This window comes from Struthio camelus, chromosome 7 (assembly GCF_040807025.1).
Source record: "Struthio camelus isolate bStrCam1 chromosome 7, bStrCam1.hap1, whole genome shotgun sequence".
Taxonomy (NCBI): domain Eukaryota; kingdom Metazoa; phylum Chordata; class Aves; order Struthioniformes; family Struthionidae; genus Struthio; species Struthio camelus.
In genome coordinates, this window is record NC_090948.1 from 36,605,532 (window position 1) to 36,628,542 (window position 23,011).

The window sequence follows — 23,011 nt, forward strand, 5'->3', positions numbered from 1 at the left end:
TATGTAGGGGGTGGTGGGGAAGCAGGAGAGGCGCACGATGGTAATCAGAATAATGTGATTTGTGAGGTTGATACCTTGTAACTTAGCAGAGCTGAAAAAAATCACTTGTGTGTCTTGGAGATCTGAGGCTTTCACTCTTCCTGATAGTAAAAGGCATTTATTTCTGGCCTTGATGGTTGATGAGATATCAAACTTAAAATATGCCATGATCCTATAGTCTGGTAGTGCTTTCTGGCACTGGTCAGTGACTAAATATAGCCAGTTCTGAACCACTGTGATAAACCTGGAAATAATGTCCAGGAGAAAATTCTCAGACAATTCCATAGACAAATGTGGAATATGAAATGACTTCTCTGGATCGCATCGGCTGCGTACTGCGCCTATTCGTTTGTCCCCTGTCTCTCTCATCCCCAACTTTTCCAGCTGCTCTCCTAGGAAATGTTTTCTGCTGCAGATAAACGTTAGCTGAAGCATCTTAGTGGTTAATGTTGGTTCATGCTAAAGCAACAACAACAGAAAGGGTTTTTAAACCCCAGCTATTTCACGCATTCCTTTTGGCTTTGTAAACTGTTTTGCCTCGTTTTTATCAAAAGGAGGTGTATTTAAAAAAAAAAAAAAAGCATATTTTTCCAAAATCACTGATTGTCTTCAAACAAATCTAGTCCAGGAACATGCAGATTCTTGCACAATATTATGGGATTAGTTGTATTTATCTGTCATGCATAATGTGAAGGTGAGATTCAGAGGAGGAAAAGGTTCTCAGGTCTGACCTCTCTTTTTGGAAGGGGCTTTCTCTCTCTCTCTCTCTCTCTCTCTCTCTCTCTTTTTTTTTTTAATGATATACTGGCATTTGTTTTCTTTTTTAAACTCATACACATTTCTACCAGGCTGTGTTTAATTTCAAGATGGTGTCTTTGCGTGAAAGATAATCAAATGTAATGTCTTCCACAACCTCTTCATATGCATGACTGCATAAAGCTTGTGTAACAGTTTATTATTATAAAATTAGTATAGCACAGCATAGAACAAACTGGGCCCATAGCCAGATGCAATAGACAATGAATAGTTATATAAGGTTTTGAAGCACATGTATGAGAACACAAGCGCCCTGTATTTTCTTCTCAATTGTCTGCTGTTTGTTAATGTTTCCCTTTCAACGTGATTGCATCTCAATTTAATAGCACTTGCCATTTCAGGGTTTACTGTGCCAGCGCTCGCATAGTTACATCCCCTCTGTGCTACAAAGCCTGCGTGTATATTAAAACTGAACTAGGCATGGTTAGCTAATGGGTACTTCAAGGGATATGCACTTATAGAATTAAGTGATGTATGTAATTGTTAATTTTGTGTTAACAAGTTTGAAAAATGTGTTTCACCAATAATTGTAATGCTGCACTCTGTGCAAAGTGTGACATTTTAATTCTTGTCGAACAGTTTCCTACCTCTACTCCGTGTTTTCATGGCAGGGTATTATTTTGCAATCAAGATAAAAGCATTATTTATTAAAGTTCTGAAATATTACATTACTGGAAGTTTTAAGCTGCAGATCAATCTCCTGTTTCATAAAAGCATTTCATTGATTTTTTTTTTTTAATTTGTCTTTGAATTTAAACTTAAGGTCCACATTATGGATTGCATACGATTCCAGAAGCAGGGGGATTTTTTAGAGGAGGCTTGATACTGTTTTAAAGGAAATAATGTACCTGTCAGAGAACGGTGGGAATAGCTGGCTTTGGCGTGTGCGTCTTTGGGACTGTTGGATCCCGGCCTTCTGCGTTTTTGGCACGGGGACCCCGTGGGCTTGGGCTGTGGAAATCCTCCGTGAAGCACCATCCGTTCTTGCGGTGCCTTTTTCTGCAAGTGCCGCAGAAGCCCTGCTAGGGACTGCACAGCCCTGGGAGTCGAGTAACTAGGTGACGCTTTCGGCAGTGCCGGAGAGCCTTTCCCCAGCGAGAGCGTGTTTATTAGCCGGCTGGTTGTGGTGGTGGAGGCGGCGCCGAGTAGAAGAGTGCAGCTTGTGGCTGGGTTCACAGTGACTGATATTCTGCTTTCTGTGTGTAATCCACATGGGCCAGGGATCTGGCTCCCCCCTGCACTCTTGGTTGTTTCGGTTCTCCTGTATCTCAGTCCTTCGTTTCAGGCTCTTGCATTTTGCACGCATTTTCCCATCCTCAACTTGTCTTTGTTTGGCCGCGGTGATTCCTCTCCTCCACGGACAGCCCTTGGCGGCCTATTCATGCCATTGCAGACACGAGGCCAAAACCTACCTGTTATTCCCCTCGACGGAGAATAAATTAATTCCTTCATCCCTAATAGGCCTAGCTACAAAATTGCATAAAGCAAGTCTCGCATTTTACATCAGAAGAATAGAGACTTCATTTGTACTTTCTAGGTCGTGGCGTCTGACCTCTTACAGTACTTCTGGTTCCCAACGGCAAGAGAAGGCGGCTGAGGATGGGAGGCCACGGCTGCCCTCCCCTTCACTGAGGAGCTGATGGGGCTCACCTCTGACTTCCCACAGACGTAACATCGTCCCGTTTGCCAGTGAAGATGAAGAAAAGGCAGGGTGGGAGGAGCATGGCAGGCTCAAAACACATATAAGACCCAAAACTCTTAAAAATGGCAACAGTTTGTGCTTAATTCAAAACTAACTGGTCTCCATGGTGACTGCAACAAATCTGTGCTGTGTTTGACGGGTTAGAAGAGGCAAGAGGTTGGAAACGGGAGCTCACCTGCCAGGTTAGAATATTTCAGTTTGGGTGGGTGGAAGAGTAAAGGGTCTCTACCTTCCTACGTACTCGGAGCGGCCATATGAAGGTGCCTCGGGGAGTTAAGTGACTAACCTCATTGAGATTCCAGAGGGCTTGGGTGTCTACCTTCTTCCCGGGCCATCTTTGGAAAAAAATAGTCTTTATAAATTCCTTGGAATTTTTGTTTTAAACAATCCTGCGCTGTGGAAAGAAGAGTCAGTTATGCTGTGGCTTCAGACAAAAATAGCGTGGCAGAAGACTTCTAGAAAAGAGGCAGTGAACTTGAAACCCTAGAGAAATAACAGGACTAATATACGTGCCACAGTAAATAATAGGACTATAACTAACTCCCCCAAAGGTCTTGATTGACATTGTCTGAAAGTAGTTCCGTATGTGAAATTGGAGCCTGAGATAAAATTTCAGCCTTAATTTACGGATATTTGAGACAGAGAGGGAAGGGAGTGTGTAAATCCTTACCCAGGAAGAAAGTCTTGTTCCTGGTAGTCTGCAACGCTGTCATGTGATGAGTCAGAAAATGTTGAGTGTGCACGTCCTCGGAGGTCGGGAGTGTTGGGTTTTGGAGTGCAGACTGGTCCGATAGCGTTCGTAAATAAACACTTCTGCTCTTGCTAAAGCTGTGGTCGTGGAAAGCTTCCCTTCAGAGTAGGTGTAGATTAGTTTCTCTTTCCAAAGTATAGCTTTTAGAGGAAAAAAGAGTATACTTTTGAAATCCTTGCTCATAACAAAACGATCTCCAGAGATACCCGATGAGCGTATGTTACAGTATATCAAGATGTAGAGTTTCTTGAGTAAATATTGACCAGTTTGACCTTTGCTTTTCCTCAGTCAATATTTATCTCTTGGGTCAATGAATCTTCATATTCACCCTAGCAGAAGTCCAGATCTCCTTAGGAGCGTACGTGGAAATCTAGGCGAGGTGCTGATTTGTCAAGGAGCTACTTTTATCTGTTTAAAACCAGATATACAGAAGCTTTGGCCATTCGTGTCACTCTGTCAGGTTTCCTAAACACAGCTCACTCCGGCCGTGTCTCGCGGGGAGGCTGCTAGGAAAAACCGGGATCGGAGCTGCTGGGTTGGGCAGCGGAGCAAAGCCTTGACTGGAAACGAGGGCCCCGGTGCCTTGGGAAAGTCCTCCCAGATGCTACCAGGAGGAGGGCACTGACGGGGATGAGTCCATAAAATCCTCACCGTGCGTTTCGTGGGGCAGAGGAAAGACGGTTCCAGGCTTTCCGAGCCTGCCCGCAGCCTTCCCGTGGCCCCGTCCCGCCGGACACAGCAGCAGGTAGCGTGCGGGAGCCCAAGAGCAGCCCGGGAGCCCCGCGGCTTGGGAGCCGCCCTTGGCCACCGCCGGCCCCGGGCAAACGGCCTGGCCTCTGGCCATGCCCTTCAGAATAAACCAGTAATATTCTGTTTATTATTTCAGGACTAATTTGAGCATTTCAGAGAGTGCCCCAAAGGGACGCACAGGCTTGCCTCAGCAGTGTCCCACCACCCCGCGGGGGCCCAGGGCTCCCGGTCCGCCGAGCGGCGGCGCGCGGATGCCGGCCCCGCCAGCTAGCTGCTGGAGCGTTACCCGCTGCAAAGCGCTGTGCAGCCCTGGGGGAAGGAGCGCGCTTTATAAATACCTGGGTATGCAAATCCCATCATTTGTCTTTTTAAATGTTCATTTCGCCTTTCCCCTGGTTGTATTTTTTTTCAAATTGCCATATGTCCTCCCGGTGATATTTCAGTCTTGTCAAATTAAAAAGAGAAAGCCTTATAATTAACATAGGGTGTATACCAAATACAGTGATGTTTGCCATTTTTACTGTGTAATCAGTCAATAATATTACAGGTGGCCTGTAAGTCTCAAAAGAAAAAAAAATCTAACTCGTTTTTCTAATCTTGTAACTATCAAAGGGGGAAAGGCATTGAGAAAGAGGAGAATTTTTCAGTTGCACAATTGCCGTTGAAAAAAACAGAACAGGCAACGTCATGTGTTTCTGAAGAGGACACTGTTTAGTTTTATAGTAACATTATTTTAAGAATGCTGACGGCACACAGGAAAGAAGTGAATAATTCGTATTGCAAAACCCTGTCGGCTTGTTATAGTCAAAATGCTACGACTTAATCAGCTCTGGATTTCTGTTAGGAAAAACAGGACATTAAAAAAAATAATAAAGCCTCCTGAAGCAATAGTGATTTATCAGAGCAGCATTCAAATAAAATAAAGGTTTGGCATCCTGACTTAGGATAGGCTGGAAAATGCATTTATGTTTTCATGTACGTTTTTTTTTTTTTTCCTGATGTGCCTGATTGACTTGTTTTAATACCGGTGTTATTTACATTTCAGGGATGGGCCTCTATTATGCAGGAAATTGTCCAAACCCCTACAGCTGTATTTTAAATTGAAATGATTTTTTTTATGAAGTGATTGTGCAGACTTAATTTAGTAATCTATTATTAAATTTATAGTTTCAGGCTGTATAAAGTCTTTATATAGAACGAAAGTGGGCACATATGAAGATCTATGCTATATATACACCTGGTTCTGTATATTAAATCTTTTACATATGTTGTCCATTTTCAGAAACAAATAAACTGCTTCTTTGGAAAACTCGGCTTCTCTTCCATATTAGGGAATTCTTGCAGGCTCCCTGTGTTCCTTAGCTTCGGTATAATGCTAAATCAGTTTGTGCATTAGGCTATTTTTAGTTATGAATGAACTTTATAGAGTGCGGTAAGCAGAGCGATTGCAGAGATTCTAGCTCATAAAATCAGCGTGTCAAATGCTGCAATTACAGCGGTAAACATGAGGCAGCAAGCTTTGTGTTTCGCATGGACAGGAGCGTGGAAATTACCAGAAGGTAAAAGCACCCCCCCCCCAATCTTTTACAAGAAATGTTGCGTGTACAGTAAATCACGTCATACTAAATTAGGTTAAATTTTGCGACCTTCTCTCTGGATAAGGTTCACGTCTGCCTCTTGCCAGTAACACCCTTCCCTTCTCCTTTCTTGCATGGCAGATGTGTAACACTAGAGGGCAACTGAGAGTTTTCTTTAAACTAACAAAGCTGGAGATGGTTTTAATATCAACTAAGTGTTTAAACTTGGTAAGGATTTATTTTCCTGTCTGCAGATTTCACATATGTAACCTCCGAGTTTCCATTGACAGCAAATAATAATCCAAATAAAGTTCTTCTGCGGGAAAATATAGACGGAGTGGTTCAGAAGTCTGCTTTTGCCCAAATAAGGCTTTTTTTGTAGACCCCATGTGTTAGATAATGATCAACTGACAGTCGGTCATGAGTTAATAATGCTAGATGCTGAAATATGCATACCATGTGGTATAAAACCGTTCTGCGGAGAGAGACAAACACGGCTATAATTAGACATCTGAAGCACAAGGAAGTGTGTAAATTGTTTAATGGTCTCTCCACTTAATTCACGCACATAATTTCCTAAGAACCAGCGTTGACTACAAAAGAATATTGCACAACTGGCTTCATATTTACTTTGAACCCTGCCCTGCTCTGATAAATCAGTGAATGCAGCTCAGTTTTATTTGGCTTTTTCTGAGTGCCAAAGATTTCCTGGGACTGTAACGCAAAGATGGGCTTGATTCTGGTTGTGTTTACCTTCGGGGTGATTATGCCAAGTTCATTGGGTTTGCGCTCCTTTAAACCCGGGCAGGTGACATTGCCATAAGACTTCAAAACCACCGTCTTCCAGGTGTTAGCGGCAGAGACACAGGCTCTCCTTCCACGGGCACACAGCCTGACAAAGCTGCCACGGGTGGAAAAACCCCATTTCGTCCCCAGTTCAGCAGTGGAAATTAGTATCACATTCACACCCCCAAAATTGCACTGCTTCAGGTGTGGGCAGGTCCGCAGGACTGTGGGGTGCAGCTCAAGGTTTGTGTCCCGTGCTCCTTGTGGGAACAAGTTATCTCTTTTTTTGTTGTTTTTTTTCTGTTTTTCGGTCACCGCTATGTGCGTTACGACAGGGTGCCCCCATAAGCGGGAGCTTTTCAAAGGCCTTTGCCAGAAAAACGTTCCTGCTGAGGCTGGTGATAGCCCAGAGGCCTGAAAGGGAGCAGGGTTTTTGGCTGATGCTGCTGTTGCCGTTTCCCCCGGGTTCTCCTCGGTGGTCTTCAGCGTGGTGGAAGTTACAGCTGGATAGCAAGGGGGAAGCTTACGCTGTAGTTTCTGCGCGTCACTTTGCTAATACCTTCGCGCAGGTGGAATATGCCTAACAAATTATGATTACTTTGCAGTGCAATGATAGACTGCAAGAAAAAAGAAAGGAAAGAAAATTGTAGGTTTCTTATGCTTAAAAACAAATGATTTTATGTTCTTAAATAATCTTCTACAAACTGGAAGTGCAAGAGGTTTAAATAACATATTTGTCATTCCACGTTGTGCGCAATGGGGTGATCATAGCTTCCTACCTGCTGTTGTCATTCCCAAAAGCAGTGCTTCAGGAAACCTTCAATTTTATGCTTCTTGTATGAATTTCTATCTGTTTAGATTCATATATAGTGTCCATCTTTCACCAGTCTATTAGACTGTCTAATCTGTCTACCTACATGGATATGACTGGTTACGTATCTATTGTATTTCCGAGGTATGTAGGTCACGTCTCCATTGGGTACTGCTGACTCTGCTAGACAGCAATTTAACAAACGCTAGCTTTTGCTGGAGAGAAAAGAAATATTGCTAGGAAAGCCTTCTTAAGATTTGCTGTGCGTTCGTATTTGCCTTTTATTTTCTAAAGCTCTCTAATGGGAAGTTTGTTGATATTGGTACCTTGTGTGTTTTGCCGAGTTGGGGTGAGGTTGGCCGGCCTGCCTGGGTTTGCTGCGCGTTTTCACTCCTCGCTGCTGCGTTTGCACTGCTTTTGTCTTGACTATTACGTAATCGGTTTGTGCCCGCTCCTTCTTTCCTCTCTTTGCTTTTTTTTTTTTTTTTTTTTTCCTTTTTTTAACCCAGACTGCTCTGAGGAGTCAGATGTGCGCTTCTTTGGGTGCAGAAATTGAGCCTATGGTCCACAGGGTGCAACCTGCCGGGATGCGATTTGGGGGAGGAGGGCTCGGGGGCTGCAGAGGGGCCGCAGTTTTCCAAGAAAAAGTGAAACTTGATGAACCTGTGTCTAATCCGGTGGTGCTGCCCAAGCACATGGCATTTCATGCTGAAATATGGCAATTTCTTTCTTCGGGGCTGAAGGCTTCTTCCCGTGAGGCACGTGGAGAGTCACGTTGCCTTGGTGGTGGACAACCCTTTGCACGGGCTCAGCCCGAGGTGTGAATAGCCCCGGTGACATCGTTGGAGGTCTTTGCATGCTCCAGGTCTTCCCAAGCTAGGCGTGTGCTTTGCTGAATCAAGGCTGCCTACTGCCCTTCACGGTCCTTGTCCTGAATAATGTAGTATTTTACGGGTCTTGTTCCCATATTCATTTTGTTGGAATGGCCCGTTTTTCCCAGGGATTGCTCCCTGGCGTGACTCGGCGTTAGCAAGGTGCCAGTCCTTGTGTCGTTGTGAATTTTGCTGTTGGAGACTTCTATTTATTTCACTGAGGAAAATGTTGACTATCGTCAAGTCTAGCAGCCAGCCCTGTGGAATCCCACTAGAAATATTTCCGTTTGATAGGAATTCCCCACTGATGCCTACTTCTACAGCTATCATTTAGCCAGTTCTTAGTCCGTTTAATGAATGCATGAATAAAATGATGTAGTGCTATTTTTTAATCAAACTGTAACCTGTTATTAAATCAGTGGCCTTAGCAAACGCTGGGTAAGTTACATGCATGCAGTTAGTTTTTCTAATCAAGCTTGTAGTTTCAGCCTACAAAATAAGATGTTTTGTTTGTTTTCTTTTGTGGTAAGAATTATTTTCTGTAAAGCCAAGTCTATTGACTGGCTTTAATTATATTCCTGTACAAGCGTATCATCTGGCTTCTTTGCAAATATGGAACAAATATTTACCAAACACCTCTGCCTCTTTTTGAATCATTAATAACAATTCTGTCATCTGTAGTCAGTAATAGGCCTACACTGGGACTTTTTTTATTTTAATTTGCTCTAAAAACTCCTTGAATGTCACATATTTGTCAGGCCTAGATTTTTCTCTAGAGTTACTGGCTTCCCTTTTCAGTTTTCTATACTTCATTACACCTAATTTATCTGTAGATTTTTGCCCAAAACCAAAACAAAACAAAAAAATCTTTTCTTCCATTTTTAAAACTCAAATTTGTCAGAAGGGCAAAAAGAAGTCCATACAGAAATCTTAACTTCCAGCCCTGTTGAAATGAAGAAAACGAGACCACAAGCCTGGTCCTGAATCTTGTCACTGTCCTCAGTGGAAACTAAAAACATTCAGCTCTCGGCATAATTGCCCAACCTGGTATTTGCAGCGCGTCTAACTTTTCCATTAAAAACAGTAATAATCTGAACAGTAATCCATGTGAAATACCACCTTTTGGCTTTCTTCAGAGATTGTCTGGGCGGGCGGAGGGGGTCAAAACTCCAGTCTGCAGCAAGTCATGTGTCTCCACACTAATCCGCACAAGGAAGCGTCTGTTCCAGTTTCTTCCCAAAGAGGAATGTTTTCTTTAGAGAGGTAGCAAATTGATTTTCCCCACATGGAGCGTGGGATATCTCGTTTCCAAAACAAAACTCTCAGAAATAGTTACACAAGTCCACTCTTTCACCTAGCGGGTTAGAAAGCAGTGAGGATCCTTCGTGTCCCGAGCAAGGGCGTTTGCCATTTCCTGGAGTTTCCAGGTCAGACCTGACGTGTTCAGTTATAAAACCACAAAGCATGTAAACCATAGAAAGGAATAAACAAGTTTTTGGATTTAGAAAAACTTCAGTAGAAATATTTTTGGTATTCAGATTGTCTTAGATGCAGCTTGAGTAGGAAAGAGGTGTGAGAGTGTGGCTTCAGAAGAGATCAGCTGGAGCATTAGCTGCTGGTGGGTGTTCATTGCTGACTTCCCTAGGTGTACTCAGGATTTCCCCAAATTCAACCGACACTGTTATTTCCTAGACAAAGGTCTGATTTTTTACCTAGTCTGATCCTTGAAAAATAATCCCTTGCTTTATTTTCGGGGCTGCTTTAATTGCCGTCCCTTTGATGCGGTATTAGGAGCTTGCGTCTCCTGGCCGATGCCGCTCAGTGTGTCCGGGCTCTGCTTGTCCCGGGCACGCTGACTCGGATGCTGTTTGCAGGAGGCAGAAGCTTTTAAATAAACTTTTAGGGGTGGAAAGAAAATAAATGAAGCGTAAGACCCTGAACTCGGTGCAGAAAAGGCAGCGAGGTGAAGGAGAGAAAGCAAGGAGATGGAGCAGAGGGCATCAAGGCAGCAGCTGATACTCCAGAGCAGTATGCGAGATTCACTAACTCTCAAAACAGTTTTTTTCCAAGCGTGCTTAAATACAGTGTTACGCTTTTCCTAACTTTCAGATACTGCAGAATGCCAGAAGCCCCCTAGAGGGGCAAGTGTTAAAACCATTAAAACCGTTAACTTTCTATTCATTACATTTTAAAAGGTGCAACTTGTAAGCATGTTCTTCAGCCAAGAGCTAACTTTTGCCAGGCTGCTCTAGGGACATCCTCAGCCACCAGCTATTTGCCACCTGCCAGCCGGCATGGTTGGTTTGTGGGCTTTCTGGCGACCTGGGACCATCTTTTTCCTGTCTGTGCGATGCCCAGGCACCTCCGTAGGCCACCTTCAGCCTGTGTTTGGCACCTGAATCGTAAAGAGCTCCGTGCCGCCATTTCCGCCTGCCTAGGAGGGAGCGTCTCCTGGTCTGCTCTGTGTCCTCTCATGGTTTTGCAGCCTAGGGCCAAGCATTGTGGCATACCAGCTTTTTGCAGGGGAAAACTGGAAGATGCAGGAAGGACTGGTACAGTGCAAAGGGATACTGCGAGGAGACGTTTGTGCCCTACATGGAGGAAAATGTTGACAGGTTTAGCAGGTGAACTGCGGGTTGTCTCACACAAGCACGCTTCTCTTCTGAGCCCAGCACTGCAATACGTCCCTGTTTATTAACTTCTCCTCACACCCCCATGTGCTCCACCTTAACCCCAGCTTTATAGTTACCTCCCACTGGTGCGCTCCCACCTCTCGTGTTTAGGAGTAGCTCAGTTTTGTAGGCCTACCCTAGAGGTGGGCCCAGACCTTCCTCGGTCCCTTCTTTGGTGGTGGCCCTGCACAGCGTCACAAGCTCATTTGGTTTGTTGTATAGTCATACCTTGTGGTTGGCAAAAATATCATTGCTTCTGCCCTTCTCTCCATCCTTCCATGCGACAGTAGCATGGTCATAAAAACGAGGCAGCCAGGATCTGGCTGGCAGCCTAAGTTGTAAGTGCATTAGCAGTGCTGAACAGCTAGCCTGGCGCATTCCTCTGATAGCGAAATACAGTGATGGCCTTCTTTTCCTTTTCTTTTTTCTTGTTTACTCCCAGTTTTCAAGTTTTTTTTCTGAGAAACTGTAGGACCTACAGGCCAAGATCGGAACTCATATCAGGAAGTAGTTATGCAGATCAGAGAGGCTTGAAAAAGGCAGGGACTTTGATCACGGGCATTACAATTGTTTAGATGTTCCCTGGAGTAAGTAACGTGGAGTGAGCAAGAAAAAGGTGCGTGTTTTAGGTATGACTACAGGACTGTTTACTTACATGGTTTGTTGAACAGCCAACAAGGTCCGAGGTTATTTTGGACTCAGCATGAGTAAGTGATCCAGGTATGACAAATGAGGTAATGCATTCCTTGCTCATTAAAAGCTCTTGGCTACACCACTGATTTTGACAAAGTGCCAACATAGCTTGACCTCAGCTATGTGAAGGCCACTATTTTTTTTTAACACCCTCCCTATAACAACACATCTTTGACATCAGTCAAAACGTGCATCTAGAGAACTGTGTTATGGGGAGGACTGAACTTGTTGGACTTCCGATAACAATCATGCTCCAAAAAAAAAAAAAAAAAATCTACTGTAACACTAATGTGATTAAGCCAGGCACCCCAAAACCGTGACCATGGATCTTGTTCTCAGGTCCTTCTCTCTTCCCTGCCTAGAATTTGGCCTCTCCATGTTTAAGCCAGAGCTGGGAGTTGGGCTAGGCGGTGAGGCTTGGAAATGCTCCTGTTTCTTGTGCCCTGCCGAGCAGGCAGTGTTCCTGGAGGTTGAGGAACTGTAGGTGGTGGTGATGGTGGGAGAGCAGTGGCCTCCCAGAGTCTTGCAGGTTTTCTGGCTCGGTGGGTGGTGGAGCTATCTCCCTGTCCTCACCTTCTGCCCCCTCCTGATCACCTGCAAAATCCCAGTGCGCACACAGGCTGATGAGAGCGCAGGAGAGCCAAGAGGATGAAGTTTTTGAGCAAAGATGCTGTTCTGTGGCTTCATGAGCATAGAGGTGTCCCTCGGCTTGTTGGAAAGGTGTAGCTGATCTGAGCAGCATTAGTTACGGAGCTCCTGTTTTTTTCTGTGGCTCTTCTGCTTTTTGAGTCAGAGCTTGCTGCTGAGTGTGACTTATCTCCAGCATCCATTTGTTAATTCACTGCAGCAGGTACCTCTGGTTCCTGTTGTCTGAGTATGATGGTCTGTAGACAGCTCACTACAACAGGCTTTAGACATCTAGATTGCTGAGTCAGCTTATTTGGGGGGTAAATTTAAGTCATCGAAGATTTATCAGTCTACCCTGGCAGATAATTTAACTCTCTGTTCCGTGCGCAATACAATTTTTGCATTTAACCTATCAGGATTGTCAGTTTGTAATAAAAACACATGAGACGTCGTTTGCGTTTTAGCATCACAAAATCTAACCACAGTCTGGGGAAGTGGAGGTGAGGTGCAGTTTCCATCTAAGAAAAACGGAGTGATTTAATCGTAATTTCAGATTACTGAGAGCAGTTAAATCTTTTCCTAGGCTAAATACTTTTTTTAGAAGCAGGCATGCGTGTGTGAGCATTTTGCACAAAGGAGAATGTGGTGGCAGCTTGTGAAGCTCACCTTTCCTTTCAGTCCCCACCGGGTGAAGAGCACGGCTGCTCCTTTTGCTCACTTGTGGATGCAGAAGGCATTTCTGGGCAGTCCCAAGGGGTGTTGAGAAGGAGAGCAGCTGCCTCCTCTCGCTCTCCGTCAGCACAGGAATGAGCGAGCGCCTCTTCTCGTTCCTCCTGCCCAGGCTCTTTGTGTCCTGCTCTGTGGCAGCGACCACGAGTTAACTTTCCTCAGTCTTCCCAGAGATGCTGACCCCTCACATCAGATGGCAAGCCGTGATCTCTGGGTGATCTGTTTGCAGACCACGCCCCAGGTCTCTTTGAAACATTGAGAAAAAAAAGCAATCAAGTTTCTAGGTAGATTTGTATAAATAATTATTTTTTGTCTCTGAGAATTCATAGCTGAGATGGCAATAAGACATATTCCAGAATGGGAAGAGTTGTTAAGATATGGTTGTCATCACGGCTTGTGTAACTGTTGATATTCATGACATTTCCATTTCATACGCTTTTCACTTAATCAAGAGCACAAGACTTTTACCACAAAGTAGTAGTCAGCTGAAGAACAAAGTCCACCCCACATATGTACTGGATGATAGTGACACCTCTTGTTCTTTACAGTTACACACGCTTGCATTTGCGTTTGCTCTTTGTTCGTCTTGAAATCTTGTCCGATTCCTTGTAAAACCCCGCATTAGTAGCCTCGGCTTCCTCTGTAGTCGTAAGCAGCTTTGCAAGCCGGTGGTGATTTCGTTGCCGGACAGCGTTGTTTAAATGACACCAGCCTGCTCCACTGCTCAGGGAAACAGCAACGTAGCACATAGTCATGGACTGGAAGCCACAGAGCACTGAGGTGGTCCCTGCAAACTCCTGTCGATGGGCAAAATGGTGAGGTGTATGTGAAAGATCACCATGCTGAGGTGAGAAGCCTCCCCTCGTGCTCCTTTGCTTCACTGTCGTGGCCATTGGCCGGTGTCACCCTGCATCACGAGGCATGCTGGCTCCTGCTTAGCAGGTTGGCAGCTGGATGTGTTTGACCGGCTCATACCTGACATATTTGCCAGGGCTTGGCAGGTGAAGTAGCTTCCCTGCTGCAAACTTGCCCCGCTGTGCTCTGGATTGCTATCTGAACTATAAATTTTGCAGGGAGGATAATTTCTGGGACGTTGTCATTCTCCTAAGCGAACGTACCTTTTGTGGTGGCTAGCAAAGCTGGAGTGAGCTGTGATCTCAAGAAGAGGGTCCATCACTGAGGAAGGCGTTAGGTGTGCGCTTGAGTGTAGGTAGACGGATGCCGTCTTTAACTCCGGTAGGTTTGATCCTTCAAGACTGGAGCCATTGGTATCGTATGGGGTGTCCCTCGCTCCTCCCAGCCCTTCCAGCACCTACCTAGGTCCCGCAGGAGCCCCTCTGCTCTCCCGTTGCGTTGTCACACATCTGTTTCAGGCGTGCAGGCGGTCTAATCCGCATCCTAAACCTTGTTTGCATGGGGAACCTGTGCTCCTCATATCGATCCTGTGCATCACACCTAAGTGGAGGCAAAAAGTGGCTTTAGATAGCTAGTACGGGTAGCACCCTTAGTGTCTGAGCTGGATCTCTCTCCAGTTGAGCTCTCAGTTTATTTAAGATGTTAATCTACCTAAGGTGGTTTGGGCTGCAGAGGCTGAAGGTGTTGCCATTCCCAGATCCTCCCGGGAGCTCTGCGTGGAGAACGCCACCACGTCGCTCAGCGCCGTCGAGCGTGGCGGTCAGCGGTGCGCGCGGGCTCATCCGCGGGGCGCCCGCGGCGGCGTGCCCTGCAGCTCCCGCGGGGCTCCGGCGGGGAGCAGCCTCCCGCCTGCGTTGCCCAAAACGGAGGGGTGCCAGCAGGCCCCCAGGGCTCCAGCGGGCATTTCGGTAGCCGAGTTTTCCCCTCTCGCTTCCTTGTAGAGGGAAGAAGAGAGACAGAAGGAACTCCGCACACTGGCGACAGCGAACGTGTTGTCGCTTGCAGAGGAAAAAAAGTATTTTATTTAAACTGGTACTATGTCGTATCTCTCATATTCCTATTTCAGGCATAATGACTACGGAGGTGGCAAATAAATGCAAACATTTTTCTATACTTATTTATTCTTTTTTTTAACTTTAATTTGCTTTGCTTATGTTCTCACCTTCTGGGAATGTGCAAGTTATCTGTTCTCACTGGCACGAGTGCTTGCAGAAATGAATTTGAAAGCCACATGCACAAGCATTTAGAGAAATTGAATTGTTTCAGATATCCTCAAGTATTCTTGCCAGAAGTCCTTCTTCAGCCAGAGAGCAGAAGAAGACATGGGGCATCCACTTAACTGTCCAGTACATCTTGAACATGCCATATTATCCAGAAAATTGATTGGGATTAAGCCACGTGTTTGTAAAATTGCCGTAAAGTAATTATCAACAACAAATTCAAGAAATCTGCAGTGTGCTCATGAATATGCCATGAGCGAAACAAAAAATAAGGCAAAATTAAAATAAGTGTGTGCCTTGTTATAAATTATTCGTTCAGTCCTAGTCATATTGCCTTGCTCAAGAGAATAAAATGGATATAGCTGAAATATAAATAATCTTAGGATAATGCATTTATTTATAATGGTTTAGGGAGCAAATGTTAATGGATTTGTTTCAAGTGTGAATGGGACTATTTCAACTGTTTTCTTTTATGGAGTAGATATTAGAGGCAAGGGCCTTCTCTTTCGCTATTGAGTCATACTGCTGCTTTTTTGCTAATAGTGTGTCTGATCTGAAATGGTTTAAAGTGATTTTTAAAATACCACTGTGCCATGTACGAACCAGTCCTAGAGCGTTCTGGAAACAGACGTTTTCTACCGCAACGCCTTAGCAACTGGAAGAATGCAGAAAACCTGATTTCATAATGGTTTTGTGCCAGCTCTGCCATCGACTGCTCCAATTCAAACAGTATTTATATGCAAGTTCAATATACCTGGGATTTAGTAACAAATGCCTTTTTTTACTTTTAAAGCTTTTGAGCAAAACAGAAGGAGCGCTTTATAATGCGGTGCAAAGCGCAGTGCCAAAACGCGGGCTCGCAAGTATGTTTGGAAAACATTGAGCCTTGGACTAGTTTCTTTATTTAAAAAAAAAAGCGGTTCCCCCAGAAGTAGCTTGGCTGCGAGCTGAGCGGCGTCTCCGCGCTGCCTGCGCTGGGGCTGCGGCAGGGATCCGCTCCCGCGCCGGTTCACGCCGGGGCGCGCTAAGCTGAGGACGCGTTGCTGGTTCCCTCGGTAGGTTTTGCAGGGAGGTGCTGCCGGCCCGGCTGGGGCGGAGGATTGGTGCCTGGCCTCTGGGTCGCGCGGGGAGGTCGGCGCGGGAACGGGGTCTGTGCAGGGGGTGGCGGGGCGGCGGGGTGACAGCGGCAGGGTTATGGGGCGGCGGGGTGATGGGGTGGCAGGGCAGCAGGATGGCAGAGCAGCAGGGTTATAGCACAGCGGGGTGACGGTGGGTGCAGCAGGGTTGGGGGGTGTCAGGGCTGAAGGGTGATGGGGCAGTGGGGTGAGGGGGCAGCAGGGTGGTGGGGTAAGGGGACTGCAGGGTGTCAGGAAAGCAGGGTGACGGGGCAGCAGGGTGATGGGGTAACAGGGTGGCGGGGTGATGGGGCAGCAGAGCAGCATGGTGTTGGGGTGACAGGGTGATGGAGTGACGAGTTGGTAGGGTGATGGCATGGCAGGACGGCGGGGCAGCAGGGTGGTGGAGTGGCAAGGTGATGGCATGGCAGGGTGACGGGCAGCAGGGTGGTGGGGCGACGGGGCAGCAGGGTGGTGAGGCGACGGGGCAGCGGGGTGGTGGGGCGGCGGGACAGCAGGGTGGTGGGGCGGCGGGGTGGTGGGGCGACGGGGCAGCAGGGTGGTGGGGCGACGGGGCAGCAGGGTGGTGGGGTGGCAGGACGGCGGGGTGGTGGGGCGACGGGGCAGCAGGGTGGTGGGGCGGCGGGGCAGCAGGGTGGTGGGGCGGCGGGGCAGCAGGGTGGTGGGGTGGCAGGACGGCGGGGTGGTGGGGCGACGGGGCAGCAGGGTGGTGGGGCGGCGGGACAGCAGGGTGGTGGGGCAGCAGGGTGGTGGGGCAACGGGGCAGCGGGGTGGTGGGGCGACGGGGCAGCAGGCTGGTGGGGTGGCAGGACGGCGGGGTGGTGGGCGACAGGGCGGCGGGGTGGTGGGGTGGCAGGACGGCGGGGTGGTGGGCGACGGGGCAGCAGGGTGGTGGGGTGGTGGGGCAGCGGGGTGGTGGGGCAGCAGGGTGGTGGGGTGACGGGGCGGCAGGGTGACGGCGGGATCCGGTTGTGGCGCTCAGGCGGTGCGGGCCAGGCGCGCGCCCGCGGTGGCAGGAGCGGTGTCGCGGCGGGGGGAGGAGGCTGTAAGCCCGGAGCGAGCGGCGGCGGGGCTCATTTTGCGCGAGGCTGACATCCGCGCCGCCGCCGGCGGGTGGTGGTGGGCAGGCACATGCCGTAGCGCTCATGAGGGCAGATATAAATCAGGCAGATGTGTGTCGGCTGGAATGGGTAACAATTTCTTTATCTCTTTGTTTGCTTTTGCATGTTAGCCTCCGACGGCGATTGCCGGCTTGCTTTCTGCAGGACTTTCCAGGAAGCAGATTGTGCTTCGCTGGAGATGTAGGGAGATATTTCTACAGGGAGTTAAACATGTATTTTTGCATATACCCAAATACGGACTTACACACGTAAGGCACACGTGCATATGTTTTTACTGTGTGTCGGTGCTGGGGGAAGAAAAAGGACGACTTTTGGTCTTAAACCCATGGCTTTTATTTTCCTTCAAGCAGACCAAATATGACACTGTTATTCAAACTATAAAATCAAATTAGCACCCTTTATTGTGTTTGCAAACTAATTAAAATGTAAAATGTCCTGAAACCACCGGCTCACTGTGTGACAAATGTAAGATTAGAAACAATTAGGAGGCACTCAAGAGGTTTGTGGTGTTTAGATTTCTGACATTGTTCTAATCATCCCTTTAAGTAATGAAAACAATGGTTACCTAGAAATTAAAGGTTTAAAGCAAATTATCTTCTTCAGTACAGTCATTAGTTAATGATTGTTTATCGTTTTAAATGTTGCTCTAGTAGTCGGAGACTGATTTTTAAATCTGAAAACAAGCAGGACACGTAATAATGGACAAACAGCTGCTTTATCTATTATTTCTGTGTACGATCATAATTTGTACTGTAATGTCATTATCGAAAGATGAATCTGATTTTTTTTATGATGATCCATATCCCAGTCTACGTATGGCTCAGCCTGGTTAGGATTTAGTCCGTGTGTTATGTCTTTTACCAAAGCGTCCTAAGACTTGGACAAAACTGAAAGTGGTTCATGTTAATTTGTACGTAGGGTGTCTAACCCTTACGAAGCAATCAGTCACTTGTGCCAGCACTGGTCTGCTTCTACAGCTAGCTGTTGAGTTTTTTGATCCATTTCAGCACGCGGGTAATTTTTTTCTTCTTTTACTGTTCTAGAAGAACTTTGACAAGAGTGAGAGGGTTTATAAACATTTCTGGGAACTGTACGGAGTTTTAATGTTGCAGAACATTTCCAAAAACAGATGTTTCCCAAAGTTGAGAATACTAATTAGTACTCTTACTTGAAGATTAAAAATAATTATAATAAGTGCAGTAGGCTGATTAATGCAAAGTACCCTATTAATATTCAATTTTGTTCTTTCTGTACCATTGAGAAATATTTGTGCTTTCTCTCTGTGTCCTTTGGAGACCAATGTTTGACTTTGTATTAATTAGATATGTGAAAGTAGAATAGACTAGCCTTGGGGAGGACGATATAGAAACATATAGTGTGTCAAGATGTAACCCGTGGAGGATGGGAAGCTCATAATGAGCATTTACTATAGACAGATGTGTACGTTTCTGTGACTGATTGCAGGGGAATTATTTATTCTGCTTTCAGCTGTTAAGAATCCGTGTATGCGAGACAGTGTGCTCAAATTGTTCTCCATTAATTTTCAGCGCCAAATCTTAAAGGCAGACCACGCAAAAAGAAGCCATGCCCACAGAGAAGAGATTCATTAAACGGCATTAAGGATTCCAACAATAATTCCGAAAGCAAAGCTGTTGCCAAGGTAAATCACTTAATAATATTCCTTTCAGTGCGTTCTCCTTTTTTGGATACAGCTCTGCCTTTGTTTCCCAGCATGCTGTTTCAAATTTAGAACGTAACTTATTTTCCGGGGGAGAGAAAGGCAGTTTTCTTCAATAGTCCCATTCTTCGCTGCAAATCACATCTGTGTTCAAAGTTACCAGCAACTCTAATCACCTCACGACCTAATGCTATCAGCTTGTTGGTAACTGGTGGTGCTTAAGCTTTCTTGGCATCCAGTGCTAATTTTCACATTCTGTGACACACAAACATAGTTTGTGACTGTGTCTTCAGACTAAAAATAAACCTGCCAGCAGCTCACCCTGTTACAGTGTACTTCTAAATATAAGTTTGAAGATAAACAGAGTATGAAACAAGAGCTGCCTTTAAATAATGGTTTCTAAGAAGCATACACAAACGACATTACCGTGACGTTAAGATCCTGACTTAAAAAAAAAAAAAAAAAAAAAAAAGATAAGGGAGGAAATTCAGAACAAAAGTTTAAAAATCTGAATCTGGCTGGCTCTTTAATACTGAGCAGCGAGCTGCCTGTTCCAGGGTTTGTTGAATAGTGCATGTTTTCGAGGAGCCTGCTGTATTTGCTGCAGCGCTTAGCCCAGGCTGCGAGTAAAAACTGGATCGCTGGGCTGTGTTTTCTGACTTATTTCTTAGACGCTTGTGCGTTCGTGTCTTTCCCTTACTATCATTTTAAAATGACGTTTCTGTAGTTTAATTTACATCCTCTTTTCTGTGTTGTCTCTGTGGTTTTAAATAGGAATTTGGTTTTCTCCTAAAAGAAAAAAAAAGCAGCATAACTGGCTCCTTTCAAGGTGATTTAATTCGAAACTGTAACGTGCAAAGATGGAAAATTACTTAGAGAGAGCAATACTTGTAGATGCTTATCTGTGAGGGAACTTGGTCACTGCGATACTCCTGAGCAGCAGCGAAACGTGTTTGCCTAGACTGAATTTTTAGGTCAGCTGCTCTTGAATCCGTTGTTTCAATAAATTAGTTGGATGCGTGTCTGCAAAGCGTTTCCATTGTAGTGACTCTCTCTTCAGGAAATACAGTGAGCCCATAGGTGCATTTAGGCTGGTGGTGTTGTAGGCAGTGAATGTCCCGGCAGATTAGGAGGTTAAAGAGGTCAAGTGGAAGTGCTCGGCTCTCCCTTTCTCATAGGAGGGCAGATTAAATTCCTCCTCCTCCTCCTCCTCCTCCTCCTCCTCCTCCTCCTCCTCCTCCCTCCTAGGAGTTCGGGAAAAATTATGCCTTCTGTCGGTGACGGTAAAAAAGGCTGAAGTTTGTGATGGCGCTCTGTCCCGAAGTCCGTGTTTCGCTGCTTTTTGTGGCCCGTCGTGCTCCGCTGGAGCCTGCGCGGGGGCGCGAGACGGGCGCCGGGAAAGGCCATGGAGCCTGGTGCGTGGGGGCGCAGGGTCCCGCCGCTCGCTGAAGAGTTTGCCTGAATGTTTTTGCTCTGTGGAAGAACGTGCGAAATCGGCAGTGTGAAAATGTCTCACTTTGCCTCCGTTCCCCCTCCCTCCCCACCCACTCCTGCCCCCGGATGGTTTTCGTGTTAAAACATTGCCAGCAAAATGCAGCGTGGACCGTGGTGTTAAAACACCCTGGACTGTGGCATGAGTAGCTGTGCCTCTTCGGCATCTGATATATAGGTATTAGATAATTAAAAACAACAGTAGTACTTCATACCAAATTGTTTATCCACTCTATTTATACTTGGGTTCACCCTACTAGTCAAATGTGACGATATTTCAGATAAGAAGTAATTCTGCCTATTTATCGAGTCATACTGTGCTCATCATTGTGCAGATATTAATAGCATTAATTATCTTGGCCAGCTTAATTTCATTATAAATAATAGACATGTTCATGACGTAGCGTCCTTGCTTGTAGTCCCACTGACTTCCCTGTGGCTCTTCGCTTCAGTCTGCGTCCCCGGACTATGGATATACTTTAAAGCGGGGCAGGCAGTGAATCGGAAACCCACTAACGCAGATATCTTGCACTTTATGCAACTTGAGTCTCTGCTGATAGCTTTCGGGGGGAGAAGGGGAGGTGTGTTTTGGGGGGGGGGCAGGGGGATGGAGATCCACCTACTGTGGTTAAGCAATCATCTTAGGCTCCACATTGTGCTTCACCATAGATTTTCTTCTTCTGTCCTCGCTCCATCTCTGGCTAATGCTGTCGATGGGTCCACGGAAAGCAGAGTTGAAAACTGCTGGAGTAAATGGACAAATCCACTTGTGTCAGATACCGAAATGTTTTGGCGGTGGTCCTGGCCATACTCTTGTCCAGTTAGAGTGCCTTCTGAGTAGAAGTTGTGCTGCTTTCATCCTCGGTGCGTGGGAGCCGGTGCCTGACAGCAGCCCGGTTTCAGGGGTGGCAGGGAGATGGGTGTGATGGAGACGCAGCGGCTGTAAGGTTTGGGTCGAGGGAAGTGGTGCAAGAATTGGTGTTCTGGAGACTGTGGTTTTGAGCCTGTCAAGCCCAGCACAAAACCACATGGTTGTAATGACTTGCTGAATTTCATGTTCTTAGCTGCCAACGACTAGCAATCTTTTTAAGTCCTTACAACTTAGTTCATTAGGGCATGTTTACCTTGAACCGCAAGCAGATCGTTTGGTAGACTTTCACTGCTATCTGACACGGAAAAACATTTGGTTTGGTATGAGTAGTTCTGAGTAAATCCCCCCAGGTGGCTTGTTAAAAACAGAACGACAGTGGGACAGACAGACAGAGCGCGGTCCTGGCCCTGCGGATGCTGCTAGGGGCAGCTCATGTACGACTTCTTGCTTTTGGTCTCTCTCTTGGCCACTGCATCCATCTTCTGCCTTCTGGGGAGGGTCCATGGGAGGGGGTCCCTCCAAGGTGGGGTATGCAAAATTCAGGAAAATACAAGGCCATCTCCTGAGGCAGGATCAGCTCTCATTGAAAGATGCATCTCTAACTCTCTTCTCGCCAGACGCTCCCAGGAACGTAGAGGCTTTCCTACTTCATGTGCCGTCAGGGCTGGACAGATTTTTGTATTTTGCAGACTCCGCTGTGAATCTCGCTGTCCCCACATGCTCTTCTGGCTTAGTGCCCCCAAAGAGCGTGCCCATTCGGCGTGTCTAAAAATGCATTATAGGACTTGTTAAGACCGCCTGGTCTGACCAATTCAAAGAGCTGAAAGGATTAACTTGTTAAACATGGAAATTGTCCCCAAATGAATCTACTCATTACATCTCCTAGTGCAAATGCTAAAATAAATCTCTCACTTCATCTATATAGCCCGATCTGGGAAATTAGTTTAAAGGTTGCCAGCGTAGGCTTTTCCTGCGGCCACAGGTGGCCTGGCACGCTCTCAGACCTGAAGATTTATTCTGAGAGCCTCAGACATTATCTGATTGAAACTCTTAAATAAAGTTCTGTAGTGGTCTGGTGTATGCGGGACTTCCAGCAGGAGAAAGCAAACGTACGGGTGTATCCATGAGTGTTCACCTGCCTTTTGGTTGTGGATCATACGCTTCTGACTGAAGGGATGGTAAGCTATGGGTCAGATCCCCACGTCAATAGACTCCTGGCTATCTGCAGAGTGACTCTGGGATGGCTGCCTGGCCCTCTACCGCCTGTTCCCTTTTGGACGTATTAACCTGTAGCGGGTCTAGAGAGAGAGAGCTTGAGCTCCTCCAGCAGAAGTTGGACGTTCCCTTTGTAACGCAATCATTAAGGCTTTGGGAGCAGACCAGAAAAGAGAGTAGAGCCAAGTAAAATTCGTTGTTTGGCACCTTTCTCCTAATCTTTGTCTTTTGGGAAGATTCAAGCTTGTGTTCTGAGAGTGAGTTTAGGTCAGTTGCTGGTCCCCGGTGCAAATCTGGAGTAACTCTAAGGGACTCAGATGCATTTACTCTGGATTTACACCGATGTTGTCCTGACTGGCATCTGGCCCTGTTAGCCCATTAATCCATGGCCATGGCAGTCATTCACATCTCCTGTCACGTGCTGGTGACATTCCAGAAATGAGGCCCGTGCCTTGAGCACTGAATGGATGAAACATCTCAGCCTTCATCAAAGGTTCATTGACTCTGACACTGCTTAGCCTCCTCTCTTTGCACTTTGG

General features: G+C 46.3%; 1 protein-coding gene across 9 annotated transcripts in view; it reads left to right on the forward strand.

The window, feature by feature from the left end:
* The window catches only part of ARID5B (AT-rich interaction domain 5B), a 109,411-nt gene that overhangs the window by 56,146 nt on the left and 30,254 nt on the right, over positions 1–23,011 (forward strand). For all 9 annotated transcript variants that reach the window (XR_011142255.1, XM_068950806.1, XM_068950807.1 and 6 more), the window contains one exon: positions 18,765–18,877. Coding sequence is in view for 8 of the 9 variants with exons in the window: in XM_068950806.1 (XP_068806907.1) it covers positions 18,765–18,877 (113 nt within the window). In the remaining variant the exon portion in view is untranslated. The remainder of the gene's footprint in view (positions 1–18,764; positions 18,878–23,011) is intronic.